This window comes from Macaca nemestrina, chromosome 18 (assembly GCF_043159975.1).
Source record: "Macaca nemestrina isolate mMacNem1 chromosome 18, mMacNem.hap1, whole genome shotgun sequence".
NCBI lineage: Eukaryota > Metazoa > Chordata > Mammalia > Primates > Cercopithecidae > Macaca > Macaca nemestrina.
Window position 1 is genome coordinate 87,006,013 of NC_092142.1, and position 17,551 is coordinate 87,023,563.

Genomic DNA, 17,551 nt, shown 5'->3' on the forward strand with positions numbered 1-17,551 from the left:
AGGGTGCGTGGAGGCACGCGGAGGTGGCCTCTTTCTGCGGGGAGGGACAGGCTCTTCTCACCATCAGCTCTGGGCTGGCCTCTCAGCCCTCAAGATGTGAAATTGGATGGCAGCCCAGCCGGGCTCCCTGACCTGCCCCTCTCCCTTTCCTGGGGACGCCTGAGCAACACCATGGCGATGGGAGGCTTGTGCACGCGTCATGCAGATACATCCTTACTTTCTTCCCACTCTTCCTCGTCCCCTTCCCACCCACCCTCCCTCTCACCATCCAGAAGCCAGAGACCTGTGGTCCCTGGGGAGTGCCACAGGCCTCGGGGTTGACTTTGGTTGTGTTCTTAAGTGTCCCCCACCCTGCCCCAGTCAGTCAGAAGACCCCAAGACACACGCATGGTTAAGGTCACTCCCAGGAGCACCGCCCTGCTGGAAGGGTGGGGTGGGCGGCACTCGCAGGCCTCCACTTCCCTTCCTTTGAGTTTTTAGCCTTTGTTTTGCCTTCTACCAAGGCTGTGCTTGAGGTTCATGCTGAACCGCTGGAGCCAGCTGCGGAGCACCGTGGAGACTGCCGTGCATGGGGGCTGCTGTGCCCAGTAGGGACTGCCGTGTGTGGGGACTGCCGTGCATGGGGACTGCCGTGTGTGGAGACTGCCGTGCGTGGGGGCTGCTGTGCCCAGTAGGGACTGCCGTGCGTGGGGACTGCCGTGTGTGGAGACTGCCGTGCGTGGGGGCTGCTGTGCCCAGTAGGGACTGCCGTGTGTGGGGACTGCCGTGTGTGGGGACTGCCGTGCGTGGGGACTGCCGTGTGTGGAGACTGCCGTGCGTGGGGGCTGCTGTGCCCAGTAGGGACTGCCGTGCGTGGGGACTGCCGTGTGTGGAGACTGCCGTGCGTGGGGGCTGCTGTGCCCAGTAGGGACTGCCGTGTGTGGGGACTGCCGTGCGTGGGGACTGCCGTGTGTGGGGACTGCTGTGTGTGCCGCTTGCCAGGAGGCACCTTTGTGTGACTGTGGGGTCCCCTGGGGCATCTTGCCATCGCTCCGGGCTGTAAATCTGGCTTATAGCTGTTAGCCTGTTAGCTTTGAAACTTAGCCTTTTTGGCCCGAAGGATGATTTTCTAAAACGCTGGATCAGCTGACTTAACCCTGAGGTCTGCAAGAAGCCTGTGTGCGCTGTTTCTTGTTCTGGAGGAGGAGCGGGTGTCTGCGTTTGCCTGCGCTGGCCTGCGTGTGTGCTGTTTCTTGTTCTGGAGGAGGAGCGGGTGTCTGCGTTTGCCTGCGCTGGCCTGCGTGTGTGCTGTTTCTTGTTCTGGAGGAGGAACGGGTGTCTGCGTTTGCCTGCGCTGGCCTGCGTGCGCTGTTTCTTGTTCTGGAGGAGGAACGCGTGTCTGCGTTTGCCTGCGCTGGCCTGCGTGTGTGCTGTTTCTGACCATCCACTAATGGGGGATTTGGTTTGTGAAAAGCATTAGAAGTGGAATTTAAGGACACGTATTAGTATTCCCATCAGTGGGTTTAAAGGCTTAAGAATGATGATGTGGCCTTTTGGCATTTGCTGTAGGGACATAGGAGAAAGATTTTAGGCCAGTTGGGGGCATCACTGGGATGAGCCTCTTTCTCTGAGCACCTTGGGCTTTTTTGTCTTTTCTTTTTCTTTTTTGAGACAGAATTTTTGCTCTTGTTGCCCAGGCTGGTGTGCAATGGCGCGATCTCAGCTCACTGCCACCTCTGCCTCCCGGGTTCAAGCAATTCTCCTGCCTCAGCCTCCCTAGTAGCTGGGATTACAGACACGTGCCTCCACGCCTGGCTGATTTTGTATTTTTAGTAGAGATGGGGTTTCTCCATGTTGGTCAGGCTGGTCTCGAACTCCCAACCTCAGGGGATCCACCCACCTCGGCCTCCCAAAGTACTGGGATTACAGGCATGAGCCACCGCGCCCGGCCTGATTTTTTTAGTATGAGGAAGCTACTTTTGAAATGAACATCTAGGTTTCCCTCATACCTTAACAAGTTGGATTCAAAGCTGAATGACAAACACAAAGGACTTCCTGGCTTTTCCAGCATCCCTGTGGATTAGCGGTTTCATCCTCGTTTCTGTCCACACACTTCAGCAGTGTTCAGAGTGTATCCTTTCAGCGCATGGGGGGGGGTCTTTGGTTTGGTTTTGCGTTGCGCCTGAGTGGATTCTTGGTTAGATTCAGGATTTTGTATCTGAATAGTACTGAAAAGTCCTTGGGCTTCTTGCGTTGACCTTAGAGTTACACCAGTTTAGCATGATCTCAGTTACGTATTACACAGAATTCCTGCATTCTCAGTAGATAGAGGAAACCAGATGTGTGTGCTCAAAATGCAGTGCTTTTAGGCCGGGATTCCCTCAGTCGGCTGCTCCCATTCCTACCTTCTGCCACTTTCTTTTATCTGAAAACAGCTGGCTCGGTTTCGGAAATGTTCAGGGGAAAACCCTCTGAATGGAGCTGGGAAAGTAGCACGTGTCTCCAGCCCTGTCCCCAAGCCTCCCTCGAGATGATGAGGTGCTGCCCTTTGGGAAGTCCGCTTGAAGTTCAGCCGCAGGCCAGCGTCACTGGAGCCTGGGAGCCAGGACACTGTCCGTTCCCGTGAGCGGTTTCTGCATTCCAGAGCCGGTTTGGAAATGCCTCAGACCGGGGCCGGGCTCCAGACATAAAGCCGGCAGGGAGAGGGAAGAAGGCATTGAACATTCATTGTTGGGCACCAAGTGGGAATTCAGCCCAACTTGCTCTACCCCTGAAGGCCTGCATCAGACTTGGGGTTCCTTTCGTCGCGGGGCTCCGTCCTCCCAGCAGCAGGATCGACTGCACGGATCCAGGGCACTTATCTTGGGGTGTGCAGCATTCTGCGGGGACCCTGGCACGACCTCATTTTTGCTGCTTCGCATTTAAGATCTGACCCCTGAGTTTTACTCTTTACCAATTTAAAATCAAGTCCAAATCAACAGATTGTATCTCAGCCTCCCATGTGTTTTAAGAGGCTGCGCAGTGCATGGAGGTGCCCTCAGCCTGCAGCAGTGCAGCCACACGGAGGGCGCACCGCCGCCTTCTGCATGACTTCTCAGGGTGCGCCATGCCTTCATTTCTGCACGTTTCACGGCACTGCCCTTCAGTATCTGCCCCTGACCCCAGTTCCCTTGTTTCCAGGCCCAGTGCCTCGGCTCTCGCCTCTTGGCCCTCCCCCACCGACGTGGACGCTTTCTGCCCTGGCCTGGGCACTGGTCCCGGAAGGAGGAGTTGTGTTGTCGTGGTCCTCCCTGCCCTCCCACATGGCCCGGCTTGGCGTCCTTGCTTAGTTAATAGGAATTCAGTGTTTCATTATGAAATCCACATATGGCAAAAATATGAAACAATCCACCAGGTCCATAGAGAAAGTGAGTCCCCTCCCAGCCAGGACCCTCAGCCCCTCGGTGGGGTGACCTCTGGTCATTTCTCATCTCGCCTTCTGTGCACAAGCTCCTGTGTTGGTTTTGTAATCACTTTACGTTTTAAAAGATCCCTTGATAGATGAGTTTAAGATCAGATCACAGCTGTTCTTAATGAGACTTGGGAAACTGTGTTGCTGGTTTCCAAGACGGTTCTGCCGTCCTCTGGCTGTGGAAGGCACGTCATGGCATCCTGACAGTGATGATGTTCCTGCCAGCATTGCCAGTGACATGACTTTTCACACGATCTATGCAGCTCATTACACTGGAAGAATTACAGTGTCGGAAACCTCAGAATCTAACTTTGCAGCTTTACAATAACAATGAAGGTAGGCATACCCAAGTGGTAAATGGAAATTAAAAGTAGAAAATGTTCTCAACTGGGAATGCATTTGAAAAGTCGTGACTTTCAAATGTTTCTATGTTGATTTTGTCTTGATAAGTTTTTCAGAAATGAGCGAAACACTTAATGTACATGTAAGATTTGAAGAAAGAGGTACTGAGGCTTTTGTGAGGAACAAAGGCATAGACCTTGTTGCTGCCCTGGAACTCGTGTTCCTGTGGGGGCCAACCACAAGCAGGCACTGGCACTGGGGGACCAGGGTTGGGGGTCTCTCTTCAGAGGCAACAGAGCGCGAGGCTGGGGCAGGAGGTACCGGGGGCTTGAGAGGTGCAGGGGAGCAGGGGGAGAGTGGAGGGGGTGGACAGCGAGGTGGTGGATGGTGAGGCAGGTGTGTGTCCACAGCGGGGCCTGCCTCCATGGCAGCGCTCCCACCGCCCTGTGCGTCCATTGCACCCTTCTTGCTCTGTGGTTACCTGTGGTCAGGGACAGTGGCTTCATCTCCCTTAGCACCCTTGGAAGCAGTGGTGGCATCATGGAACTGGGAGAGTGGCTTTTGTTTGGAGGACAGATGTGCCCATTCACTTAGGGTTCAGGAAGTGAGTGGGCCTTGAATGAGCAAAACAGCTCACCTGCCTCCCGTGGACAGATGCTCGTAGGAAGCAGTCAGGTGTCCAGGCCAGAACTGGGTTGGCCATGTTTCCCCTTGACTTTCCTCCACTCGGGTTTGCCGAGGAGAGGGCATCGCCAGGCTGGGTGCCTGTGTGGTACCACGTGGCACTCACTGAGGAGGCTTGGGGACCCCTCCTGGACATGCCTTCCTCCCTTAAAAAACAATGATGCTTTTTCCAGACACAGAGACTCCCTTGGAGGCCCCCATGGCTGGCAGTGCTAGATGGGAGCCTGGTACCTGCATGCGGGTGGGGATGCTGCCTCTCTTGCCCCCAGGGCACTCCTCTGGCTGGGACAGGAGACAGCCAGGACCCCACCTTCAGCTTCTGAGGGCCGTGGCCCTCAGGCTGTTAGGAGGCCCTGGGAAGCAGCTAGAGCCCAGTGGCCACCAGGGGAACACGAGTCAGAGGACGGTTCATTTTTTTTCTCCTCCAATTTTTGTTTTGGCTTTTAAAAACTCCTACAGTGCACTCTTTCTAATGGAAAAGAGTGGTTGCTCTCCTTGCAGCTGCCAGCCCGCCCTGAAGGCACAGACTGCCAGGCCTTTTGTTTCTGTTGTTTTTGCTGTTTGGGAATTTGATGTTTTAATAAAGAGCCCTTTGGGGACCTGGCTGGAGGCTCCTGTGGCTGCCGTAACAAACGACCGCAGACCCCATGGCTCTACCGGAGGGCAGAAGCCCATCCTGGGTCTCAGTGGGCTGAAAGCAAGGCAGGGTTGGTCCTTCTGGAGGCTCCAGGGGAAAATTCGTTTTCTTGCCTTTTCCAGCTTCTAGAGGCCACCCGCATCCCCTGCCTCCTGGCCCCATCCGTCTTCAAAGCCAGCAGTGGCCAGGTGAGTCCTTTGTACATCCCATCTCCCCCACCCTCTGTGGCTGGGAGGAGCCTCTGCTTTTAAAGACCCCCGTGATGACACTGGGCCCACCTGGCCATCCAGGGTCATCTCACCATGTGAGGGTGATCAGTTGAGCCACATCTGTGAGGTCCCTTTGCCCATGTGAAGTCATAGCACAGGGCCCAGCGATTGGGACCTGGGTGTCTTGGTGGGGTGGGTGGCTCTACCTAGCACAGCCAGCTGCCGTGAGATGCGCTTGCAGGTGCTTTCTGAAGACATGACAGGAACCGGGGGGAAGGATTTCTCGCCATCTTTTGTTCAGAAAATTGATAGCACCGTGGCGATGGTTCCCTCAGGCTGAACTGGTCAACCTAGGAGGGAGGAGAACAGGGACCGGCTTTGCTTTTGTTTTTATTCAGGACAACTGGGCTGGTGGGCAGGACCAGCTTGCATGCTTGCTCAGCTAGAGCACAGACAAAGCGAGGTATGGAAGGGCACCCCAATCCCGGGAAGCCCGCAGGATCCCAGCCCCACGGTGTCGCCAGCAGAGCAGCTCCGCTCTGGGAGGACCCCCCGCCATACTTGCCTTCTACCTCCTTCCTGTCCCTCCTGGGTCCACTGCCCAGCTTAGGGTTCTTGGTGGGGACGGGAGCGGGAGAGGGTGTACACCTGCGCCTGCGACTTCTGCACCCCTGGGACAGCGTCCGAGCAGCCTCCGCCGTCCCGTTACTGCAGCAGGTGCAGGGCGAGCTGTGACCATGCGAGGTGGCCTTGGGGCAGACGGGGCTTCTTCCAGACACATTCCTTAGAGCACCGAGGACTCAAAAGAGCCTTTCCTCACGAAAGGGCCCCCTGCCGGGGGGTCCCTCAGAGTACACAGCTTTTAGACTCTGAGATGAGGTTCACGAATGTGGAACTGAACTGCCCAATAAATGTATTAATGAGAAGTAAATGTCCAGGGAACATTCCTCACCCCCAAGGGTGACATTACCAAGGGGCAGTAATTTTCCTTTGAGTGAAACTTGGGAGTTTGGTGTCATTTCTCTCTGTGGCACTGGTGCTGCCTTGTGGATTGCTGGGTGCTGCGGGCCTGGCTGCCTGGTGAAGGGCCTCGGACATGCCCACAGCCAGGAGGCGCTCAAAGGAACCCAGCTTGGACTCGGTCTCTGACACTGGCCTCTGTTCCCAAAAACAAGTGCCTCCTGCTCCTTTTTCCTAAAATTCTGTTTATTTTCAGCTGAGCTGCGTTCATGTAAACTAAAACCACATTGCCAGGAAAAATGTAGTTTTGAGGCAGAAATGAGAAGATCCTACTCCATAAATCAAGGATGAAACTAGAAATTTCTGTTGATTCTTGAAAAACTCAAAACATTGAATCATTTTGTTCAGTTTTTTCCCCCCCCCGAAAGGTGCCAAACCTTGCCTACGTTGCCTGTGTGTGTCTTTGCCATTAGCCTTCAAAACGTGGCTCCCAGTGGTGCTGGTGCTTCCTCTTACTCCCTTGGGAGACTTGAGGGTCTTCCAGGGCGGAGGGGAGGCAGCGGTGCTGTCAGTGGCTGTGCGAGGCTGGGTGACTCTGCCCGGCAGAGGTCAGAGCCGTCGGCCGGGGCACGTTGCCACAGCGACCTGGACATTTTTGGATGGAGGTACCAGGCAAATTTTTTGCTGAGTTTTGTACTCGCCTGGAAACCTAGTTATAGGAATGCACACTCACTTTTTTATTAATTGGTGTTGGACACACAGCACGTGGCAGGGTCCTAGGGCCTAGGTGTGTGGGGGAAGCTGAGACCGCTGACCTTTAACCCTTTGCAGCTCTGTGCCGCCTGCCACTCAGTGTGTTCTTTGCTTTGATGCCAGTGGAGTGGCCAACTGGCCTGTGTGGCTGGTCTCATGGGGCCGAGGGGGCCAGAGTCGCTGGGCTGGGTGTGGGGCGTCACAGCTGTTTGGCCTCTCAGCCCCCGGCCAATGTCGCCCAGGTGTCTTGCCCAATGCTGGGTGGTTCCCACCTACACCACATCTGCGCCGGGGCCTCCCTCAGGGAGGAGACTCGAGCTGGACCCAGGCTGTGACCCTGTGCCCTGCTGCGTGCTGCCCCCGCCCCCCCCCCCCCCCCAGCCAAAGGCAGGACCCAGGGTCTGTGTCCTGAGGGGCTCTAGGGCAGCCCCACCTCACCTGTTGCACTGCCACTGCTCAAACCCGATTTGAGATAACTTTGTGGGTATTTTATGCCAGAGTTTCAGAGTCCTGTATTTCCTTGGCACTATTTCCAAATCTAAGGGGTCAGCTGCTGCTGCTCCCATTCAGAGCTGCTCCCCAGTGCCCGCCCCTCCCTGCGCCTCACAGCGCTCACCGTGCTGTGCTCCAGCCATCCCTGCCCTGGACGGCCAGCTGCCCCAGTCCTGGTCCTCCGCCCTGTCACTGACCTCGCCCTGCTCCACCCCAGGGTAAACCCCAGGTCTCCACCCAACCTGTCAAACTCCCCACTCCGTCCTTCCTGCCTGGTTACACCCTGAGATGAGGGGACCCTGGCAGTGTTCCCAGCTGAACCTTGCTTTCCCACAGTTACACGTCGCTCGAGGCCTCCCTGTAGCATCCAATGTGTCAGTACCCCCTCCATCCCCAACAGACGTGCCCTCCCCCCATTGTCTGCCTGCTTGTCGTCAGTCTGTGACACGCCACGTATGTGATGAGGAGGTGCTTGGAGTGGCACCGTTCTGCGTGTGGCCACGCACTTCGTTTCCGTTTTCACATGTGGTTTAGAGCTGGGTGTCCGACAGAGGTGCCCAAAGTGGAAAGCGTCGTGCACTCGGCCCACCTGTGGCCGCTGCAGAGCTCTGGCTGTGGCACAGGCTCCCGAGAGCTGGGGATGGAGGAGGCGCGGGTTTGCCGTGTGCTCCTTTGCTGCTCGCCCAAGGCTTGGCTTTCCTGGTGGTCACCTGGTTGGCGTGAACCTTGAGCTTGCGCCAGGGTCCCCCTGCTGTCGTGGAGGGCAGGCAGGTGGGTGGACGCTTGGGAGTTACCAGTCAAGTCCCTGCGCCGGGCAGACCGTTTCCTGCAGGTCAGGAGTTTTCAAGGCCTCAGCCTGGTAGGAATAGTTGAGAAACACTGGTTCAGGCAGCTTGCTTTATTCACAGCCCTGAGACACCTCTGGGACAGCCCCTGAGGATATTTTTTCCAGAACTTTCTCGGGGCCTGTGCTGTGATGAGTGGGAAATGCAGTTTGGCAGGTCCTCACAGAAGAGCCCACCAGTGCGGGTGCTGGCTGCCTCCTCCAGTGGGCACCAGCCCAGGTCTGGGGCAGGAACGTGGGTGGCTGCGGATCCATGCAGGACAGAGCGACTGCCTCAGTGCATGGTGGAGCTGAGTACAGAGCTCCTCCCCTGCCCCCTTTCCAAGTGCAGCCTTGCCCGGCCTATTCCCAGGCATCACTGAAAAGTTACTGGCGGGTTTGCACATCAGCAGGAACGTCTGCTCTCCCTTCCTTCCTCGGGAAGAAGTTCCTCTCTCCAGGGGCTCCACCTCCCTGGGCGCCCTCGGCACCAGCCTCATGGTCTGAGTCAGAGTCTCTGCGGCTGATAGGGACTTGCTCCCTCTCCTGCCCCTATCCCTGCACCCAGCCCAGCTGCGGCCCCAGGCCCAGAATGCACGGCGCTCCGGTGGGCTTGCCCCATCCTGTGAAACAGAGTCCAGAAACCTCAGTGTGCTCGTCGTCAGGCTGGGTTCCGAATGGCGTGCTGTCGCTGTGGGACCTCGGGAACCCAGGTGCTTCTGTGTGGCCTCTGCCCCCACCTGCTGTGTGATGGAAGTCCAGCCCCTAAACTGCCCCTACCCCTGCCCAGGTCTCACTTTCTCCTCTGTAAATGGCACCTGGACCCAAGGGCCAGTAGCCCCTTTGTCAGTGTTCTGATGTCAATGCACGTACTTCACAATGCTCTGCTCTTTCTGTCCATCACCAAAAGACTAACGTTTGTTCCTTGGAAGACTACAGTTCACCCTTGAACAATGTGGGTTTGAACTATGAGGATCCACTTATACGTGGATTTTTTTTCAATAAAAATTATACTGAGCATGCCTGCCTCCTCTTCCACCTCCTCTCTCTCTCCTGCCTCTGCTGCCCTGAGACAGCAAGGCCAGCCCCTCCTGTTCCTCCTCTTCCCCCCAGCCCCAGTCAGCATGCGGACAGTGAGGATGAAGGCCTGGGTGACAATTCACTTCTGCTTAATAAAGATCCGCTTCTGCTTAATGAATAGCAGCCGTATTTCCTCCTGCCTGTGCCTTTCTGAATACCCCATTTTCCCTCACTTACTCTATCAGAGGAATACAGTAGATGGTACGCACCACAGCACATGAAATACCTGCTCACTGACTGCTCTCGGTAGGGCCACTGGTCAACGGGCTATTAGTAGTTAAGTTCTGGGGAGTCAGAGGCTGTACGTGACTTCAGCTGCACAAGGGGTCAGTGCCTCTAACCCCTGTGGTGCTGAAGGGCCAGCTGCACAATGAATGAATCCCCGGGACCGCGCCGGGCCCGCGTCCGACACCTGGACTCAGAGGCCTCTGCAGTAGGGGCCGTCGGGTAAAGAAACCCCACAGTCCAGCAGGACGTTCTGACTCTGGCCATATTCCTTCTAGTATAGCATCTGTTGCTGACTCTAGCCATATTCCTTCTAGTATAGCATCTGTTTGAGACAACAAAATCCCGAGGCAGAAGGTTGACGCTCCTTGGGTTCATTCTCATGGCTCGGCTGGTACCCCGAGGCTGATCCCCCGAGGCTGGTGTGCTCGCAGGTGGTGGCTGGCAGGGTTGCCAGGCTTGTCTGTAAAGGGACAGAGGGGATGGGTTTTCAGCTTTGGGGGGCACACCTGGTCTCGTCACAGCTGTTCAGCATGGCCCTTGGGTCATGACAGGCCAGCATGTGGCAGGCCTGCAGGCCTGTAGATGCCCACTGAAGATGGAGGTTCCTAGAATTGTCGTGTAGCACAAAATTTTTTTTGCATTTTTTTTCTGCCATTAAAAATCATTTAAAAGCCATTCTCAGCTCACAGCTGTACAAAAGCAGCCAGCAGGTTTGATCTGGGCGCCATACTTTGCTAACCTCAGTGTAGAGTAAACTATACTTTGTGTCTTTAAAAGGCTTCTCTTCTAGCATTGCAGGTGAACTTTGCTTAGAAACATAACTATTTTTAAAAGCACATGTAGGTGAAGTCTAGTCTTTAAAGCACTTGTAGGTGAAATCCCTGGTCTGGGGCTGTCTCTGCAGTGTGTTTGCAGGGGCCATGCTTGCTCTGTGCAGTGCTGCTGTCGTCCAGGGCAGGTCCCACGGGAGGCCCGCTGTGGCCAGGTTCCATGGGGTGGGGCGCCCTGGGACAGGGGCTGCTGCTCTTCCCAGGGCCACCAGTGAGACTCTCAGTGTGTAGAGTGCGGTTCTGTGTGGAAGTTGTGGGGTGCATCTCCTGGCCCTCCCATAGTGGGACGCAGCCTCAAGTGAAGACCCCACAGCCTATGTCGAGTGCCTCAGAGCTGGGGCCGCCCACCTGCCTGCCTGGGCCCTCTTGACCCCGGAGCTGCCTGCCTGGCTGTTGGAGCGCCTGGTGGATTGAGTGGGAAGTGGGTGTAGGTGCTCACAGGCGATGGGGTCACCAGAACCCACCCAGGGGCCCCTCACCTGTCCCCCATTCTCATCCCACACTCTGGGAGGCGGTAGAAGGTCGGGAGGGCCAGCGGGACTCTGCCACCAGGACTCACTTCCGCCCCTCTTGGAACCGGGACTCGCTTTCCTGCGAGCTTCTCCTGAGTTCTCAGTGCCCACCTTTGCTCTCCCTGAGGCCTTGAGGTGACTCTGCCTTGGGAATGGGGAGGGTTTGGGTCTCAGCCTCCCTCATGGTGCTGGCTTGGGTCTGAGCCCTGACTGGCGCTCTGGGAGCCTGTGCTCTTCATGGTTGCCGTTGGGATTTTTCCAGGAGGCCCTGTGGCATTGGCTTTTGCTCTCTCTGGAAGCTCTGCCTTGCTTTTTTTTTCCCCTTTTGTCCGCTCTGTAGGTGCTTGAGGGGGAGTTACAGATCCAGCAGAGGCTCAGTGACACTCTCCCTGGACCTGACGCGACCCAAGAGTGATGGGGAGACAGGATGTGCCACCGAGTCCTCGGTGTGGCCCTGAGGCCGTGTCCCTGCCGCTCAGGGTGTGCAGTCTGCGGAGCCGCGTGGGTTGTGGGCCATGCCACTGACGGGACTGTGTCTCTCCAGGTGCTGCAGGGCGCACAGCTGATCGCTGTGGCCTCCTCGGACCCCGCGGCGGCGGGCGTGGATGGATCGCCGCTCCAGGGCAGCGACATCCAGGTTCAGTACGTGCAGCTGGCGCCAGTGAGCGACCACACGGCCGGGGCGCAGGTGAGTCTGGGGCCCCGCGCCGGGACACTGAAGGGATGGCACGGCCGCCTGCTGCTGCCACCGGGCACACGTGGCCCCGGGGCTTTCTCGTGACTCCTCCCGTGCGGAGGGCATGTGATCGGACACGGATGCCCATCTGAGGGTTCCACGTCTCCCACGCACCATGAATGTGAAGGTGAGAAGGTAGATCCTGCCCCAGTTCTAAATTTCAACTGATTCTGGAGACTGTCCTGTGGAAATGTTTGTCAGTTCAGGGGCAGAAGTGAAGCTCTGCCCTGTGCTCCCTCCACGGAGCCCTTTCCTGTGGGCTGGGGAGCATGGGGGCCCTGTCAGCTCGAGAGCTCCCTGCCCCTTGTCAAAGGCCTCAGCTTGGGGCAGAGCCAGCACCTTGGGCCATCATGACCCTGGCGTCCGCCGAAACAAAGTGCAGGTCTGCTGTGCTCTGTGGATGGCCTGGTAGGCTCATGGCCAGCATCTCCAGACCTCGCAGGCGGAAGCGCCTGAGGGTGCGGCTGTGCTGACATCCCCAGGGTGGCCGAGGCCCAGACAAGAGCCCGTGATGCCATGGGCTGTTCGCTCTGAACACAGGAGGCGGAAGGTGGCCCTGTGTCCCGGGGCAGGCTTGGTCCCGCAGCCTCCGTGCCGCCTGGTTTGGGAACGTGCCCAACCGGGACCTTTTCCTTGTTCTTCCTCCAGCCGGGTGGTTGGCTGCTGCCCAGCCCTTTGGGAACATTCTGGCTGCTGTCTCTGGGTCTGTTCCTCTCCTTCCTGTGGACCCTGCACTGGTGATCCCCCTGTGTCTTGATGCCATCCATCTTCAATGCTTAGAATTAAAATCCTAGATGTCTGAGCAGCCTTTCCCTGCTCCCCGGGCGCTGCTGAGGGTGGGTGTGCCCGTCAGCCCTCAGGAGGAGCGGAGTCCTCCTCAGGAGGCGCTTGCTGAAGAATTGGGCTCAGTAGAGCCCACGCTCACCAGGGTGTGCAGGTCGCCCGGCTGGGCAGTTCTGCAGCCCCTCAGCGGCAGCAGCCACGCGACGGTGTCAGTGCTCACCTGACACTCACGTCTTCTTCACAGCACGGCAGCTGCGGGCCCAGAGTTTAAGGGCCCATGTCCTGTAGAAGGCCTGGCCCCTCCTCCAGCCTGAGCCTTCCTGCCGTGCCGATGGGCGCGGTGGTCCCCGCACAGGCACGCCCTGTACTCTGTGCCCATGGGTGTGGTGGCCCCTGCACGGGCATGCCTTGTACTCTGCATGGTGTTTGGTTCTACACTGTCGCTGACCCCACTGGAGATGGGCTGGTAGCACATGACAGTCATGGGCACAGAATGGGCAGGCGGGAGGTGGGGGGTGGGTGGGATGGTGAAGGCAAACTCGTTGAGCAGCGCTTATTTTATGTGGTGTGAACCTTGACCTGCCCGTGAAGAACAGCGAGGCGTGGTCAGCCCATGCTAGGACGCATGGCGGCCCCTTGTGCTGTTCCAGACAGGAGCGCTGCAGGAGGGCAGTTAGGTCCGCGCCTGGGAATCTAGATGTGGGGGCCATGCCTGAGAGCTTCTGCTGCATTATAAGTTTCTGGTCATTTCCAGATTTCACAATTGAAGAAACCTGTGTCCCATGGTTGGTGTTTACACCCCTAGCTTCCTTTAAGCTTTCTCTGTCACCATGCCCTCCCTGGCAGGCCCCAGGTGAATGATTTAATTAGGATCCATCGTAACAGCGAAGGAAGACAGTGTGCTTAACGGGCCGCTTTCCCTGCAGAGAACCCCAGTGCGGTTGGACTTGGTGGTGAGCAGGTTTGCCTCTCCGAGGCCAGGCAGCTGCAGGGTGCGGTAGCTTGTCACCAGCTGCACAGCTCTCTGCCTTACCATCTCAGCTTGTCCTCAGGCTAGCTCTGCCCCACTGGGAAGTGACCGAAGGCCTTCCTGGTGGCCCTGCAGGCGTGACTGAACCCAACAGAAACGGGTTTCTGGTTAAGCCTCCTTATCCACTGAAGCTCCCACCCCAGCAACGCTCGGGAATGGCCTGGCATCTTCCGTTGGTCAGAGCAGGGTCACACACATGAGCTAATTCTAGGAAAACCTGTGACTCGGCTGTGAGGGCCTGGCTCTGAGAAGATGGGGTTCCCTTAGGAGGGAAGGCAGGTCGCTGGCCTGTGGGGGTGGCCAATCCTCAAAGTGGAGAGTGGGGCCTGTTCCCTGGAGCAGTGGATTGGAAGGGTAGGGGGGTGCTATTTGCAGGGAAGACACTTGTCTTAATGCAGGGTGGCCTGCGGGTGTCATAGGCTCCCTGAACCATCTGTAGCAGGGGCAGTGCCTCCACCAGCCTCTGCCTGGAACATGGGTCTGGCCACCATCCTTGGAGGGCAAGTGAGTCCCTCCCAGCCAGCCCAGACCTGTACCCCACTGTCCTCACCCACCCTGGTCCCTAGCTGCCTTTCCAGCTGTCCGGGGGAAGGAGCGTTGCATCCCAGGCAGTGGCCCCCCTACCCCAGCCTCCTGTGGCCTGCAGCCACCCACCCCAGGCCCTGGTGTGGTTCCTCCGTTCCAGCTCAGGCTCGCCCCTTCCCCAGGCCCTCGTGTGGTTCCTCCGTTCCAGCTCAGGTTCGCCCCTTCCCCAGGCCCTGGTGTGGTTCCTCCGTTCCAGCTCAGGTTCGCCCCTTCCCCAGGCCCTGGTGTGGTTCCTCCGTTCCAGCTCAGGCTCGCCCCTTCCCCAGGCCCTGGTGTGGTTCCTCCGTTCCAGCTCAGGCTCGCCCCTTCCCCAGGCCCTCGTGTGGTTCCTCCGTTCCAGCTCAGGCTCGCCCCTTCCCCAGGCCCTGGTGTGGTTCCTCCGTTCCAGCTCAGGCTCGCCCCTTCCCCAGGCCCTGGTGTGGTTCCTCCGTTCCAGCTCAGGCTCGCCCCTTCCCCAGGCCCTGGTGTGGTTCCTCCGTTCCAGCTCAGGCTCGCCCCTTCCCCAGGCCCTCGTGTGGTTCCTCCGTTCCAGCTCAGGCTCGCCCCTTCCCCAGGCCCTCGTGTGGTTCCTCCGTTCCAGCTCAGGCTCGCCCCTTCCCCAGGCCCTGGTGTGGTTCCTCCGTTCCAGCTCAGGTTCGCCCCTTCCCCAGGCCCTGGTGTGGTTCCTCCATTCCAGCTCAGGTTCACCCTTCCCATTAGGCCTTCCCAGCTGTGGCTGGGCTCTCAGGAGACAGTCCCTGCACTGACCACTCATCCTACCCTGGAAGGCCCCTTCTCCATCCAGGAAACAGTATATCGAGTGTCATTTGACATTTGTCTTGAAAAAGCACAACCTAGACCAGGTGTGGTGTTTCATGCCTGTAATCCCAGTGCTTTGGGAGGCTGAGGCAGGGGTGTTGCTTGAGCCCAGGACTTCAAGATCAGCCTGGGCAATGTAGCGAGACCCCCATCTCTACAAAACGTAAAAAAATTAGCTGGGGCCAGGCACGGTGGCTCGTGCCTGTAATCCCAGCATTTTGGGAGGCTGAGGCAGGCCAATCACCTAAGGTCAGGAGTTCGAGACCAGCCTGCTCAACCTGGTGAAACCCCATCTCTACTAAAAATACAAAAATTAGCCAGGCATGGTGGCAGGTGCCTGTAATCCCAGCTGCTTGGGAGGCTGAGGCAGGAGAATCGCTTGAACCTGGGAGGCAGAGGTTGCAATGAGCCAAGATTGCACCACTGTACTCCAGCCTGGGTGACAGAGTGAGACTCCATCTCAAAAAAATTTAGCCAGGTGTGGTGGTGCGCACTGGTGGTCCCAGCTACTTGGGAGGCTGAGGTGGGAGGATCACTTGGGCCCATGAGGTCGAGGCAGCTGTGAGCTGTGTTTGCACCACTGCACTCCAGCCTGGGCAACATAGCAAGACCCTATCTCTAAAAAATGAAGCAGGACCTTAACTATAGTAGAAGTCACCAGGTGTCTTCCTCTCGTGGGGTTGGCCGTGGGCTCGTGGCTTCTCCTGGCTCTTCCTTTGTGTGCCCTCCAGCTGAAGCTTCTGGGAGTGTGTGCACGGAAGCCCTAGAGTGGGCTCCTCCACTTGGGGCATGTTCCGTGTGGCTGAGCTGGAGGATGAGTGACTTATTCCAAGATTATATATTTTTCCTTTACTTTTATTTATTTATTTATTTTTGAGACGGAGTCTGGCTGTGTTGCCCAGGCTGGATTGCAGTGGTGCAATCTCGACTCATTGCAGCCTCTGCCTCTTGGGTTCAAGCGATTCTCCTGCCTCAGCTTCCCTAGCAGCTGGGACTACAGGTGTGCACCACCACACCTGGCTAATTTTTGTATTTATTGTAGAGACGAGGTTTAACTGTATTGGCCAGGCTAGTCTTGAACTCCTGACCTCAAGTGATTCACCCGCCTCAGCCTCCCAAAGTCCTGGGATTATAGGCATGAGCCACCGCACCCAACCGCCTTTAACTCATTTTAAGATAAAGCTGTGATTGTGTACTTAAGTCCTTTTAATATTTGTAACTCATTGACCAGACCTCATATTTAACTTTGAGGGAAGAAACATAGCTGCCCCGAAAATCCTTTGTTGAAACATTGGGACAGTGTTTATAGGAAGGCAAAATGGTCCCTGCAGCTTCAGGGAAATAGGGAGGGCCAGGATGTTCTCTACTTTCGGGTTACTTCCCAGTGAGGCGGCGGGTTCCGGGTGGAGAGGCAGGAGCAGCTGCTGCGCCGGCCGGGGTGGCCGAGGCCATGTGGGGGGCGGGCCGGGGCCTGGATGGGCCGGAGCTGCCCTGTGGGCACGTCCTTCCGCTGGGGGAGAGGCGTTCTGTACCAAGTCGGGTGAGCCTTGGGGCCGTCAGGGCTCCTTCGCGCTCCTGTGTGCTCTTTCTGATTCTGCCTGAATGTTGCTGGCTGTTCATGACACCCCCTGGCCATGCAGTGCTGGGTATTTTTCTAGAAAGTTCCTCCTTTCTCCCTTTTGCAGACGGCTGAGGCCCTGCAGCCCACGCTACAGCCGGAGATGCAGCTCGAGCACGGGGCCATCCAGATCCAGTGAGCGGTGCCCGCGGTACGAGGAGCGCCCGGCACCAGGAGCCCCTCGCTGGCTCCGCCCATGGCCCGGCCCCCATGCGCCCTGCTCTCTCGGCCTCAGCACAGGCAGCGGCTGCACGGGTTCTGCTGAAGTGCGTCTGAAGGCTGCTGCCTCCGCGGGGAAGAGCGCCCTATCAACTGAAAGAGCAGTCGCCGCCGCCCCCAGCCGGAGACCTTTCGTTTGAGTCATGCTGTTGGTGTCGGAGGACGCAGGGGAGGCACAGTGCGGAGAGCGTCGCGTATGCGCGGGAAATCAAGAACTATGATATTTTTCTGTTTAAACAGCTTTTTTTAATTTGCTATGGTGTTTATAACAAAAAAGAAAATTTGAAAAAAAAAAATCCCAGGGGAGTAGCAGGAGCCCTTTGCTGTGTGCTCTGTCCACTGTCATGAGACAGGAGCCCTTTGCTGTGTGCTCTGTTCAGTGTCATGAGGCAGGTGTTTGCAAAGCCAGCTCTCGGTTCCGATGGGGGTATTGCTGACCTACTTTTCTAGGGGAAATGCTCTCAAACACTGTAATTATGCATTTCTAATTAAATAAAATGTATTTATGACCACAACAGCCTTACGCTCTTCCTCCTGCGAGACGGTTCGCCAGAGTGCCTGTTCCTGGGGGGCTGGGCTTGCTGGGCTTCAGGCCACGCTGCTACCCTCTCCACTGTGCAGACAGTAGGTGTGGGCGCCCCGGGACAGCCTGAGTTCTGTTTCCGTGTCGTGGCTGTCGAGAGGAAACGTGGTTTAGGACACAGCTACGGAACGTCTTGTTCTCGTAAACCACAGAGCGCTGCCAGCTCCAGAAGGCACAGTCCTGGGGTCCTTAGAGAAAGTTGCAGCCACAGGGGCAGAC

General features: G+C 57.3%; 1 protein-coding gene across 22 annotated transcripts in view; it reads left to right on the top strand.

The window, feature by feature from the left end:
* Positions 1-17,316, top strand: part of BAN (BTG3 associated nuclear protein) — a 127,193-nt gene extending 109,877 nt beyond the window's left edge. For 6 of the 22 annotated variants that reach the window (XM_071085082.1, XM_071085075.1, XM_071085091.1 and 3 more), the window contains 3 exons: positions 5,216-5,281; positions 11,525-11,668; positions 16,598-17,290. In XM_071085082.1, the coding sequence (XP_070941183.1) occupies positions 5,216-5,281; positions 11,525-11,668; positions 16,598-16,669 (282 nt within the window). In that variant the 3' untranslated portion in view covers positions 16,670-17,290. Of the gene's footprint in view, positions 1-5,215; positions 5,282-11,524; positions 11,669-16,597 lie in introns of all 22 variants that reach the window. The other 16 variants (XM_071085090.1, XM_071085084.1, XM_071085085.1 and 13 more) reach the window with 9 other exon arrangements.
* The last annotated feature ends 235 nt before the right edge of the window (positions 17,317-17,551 follow it).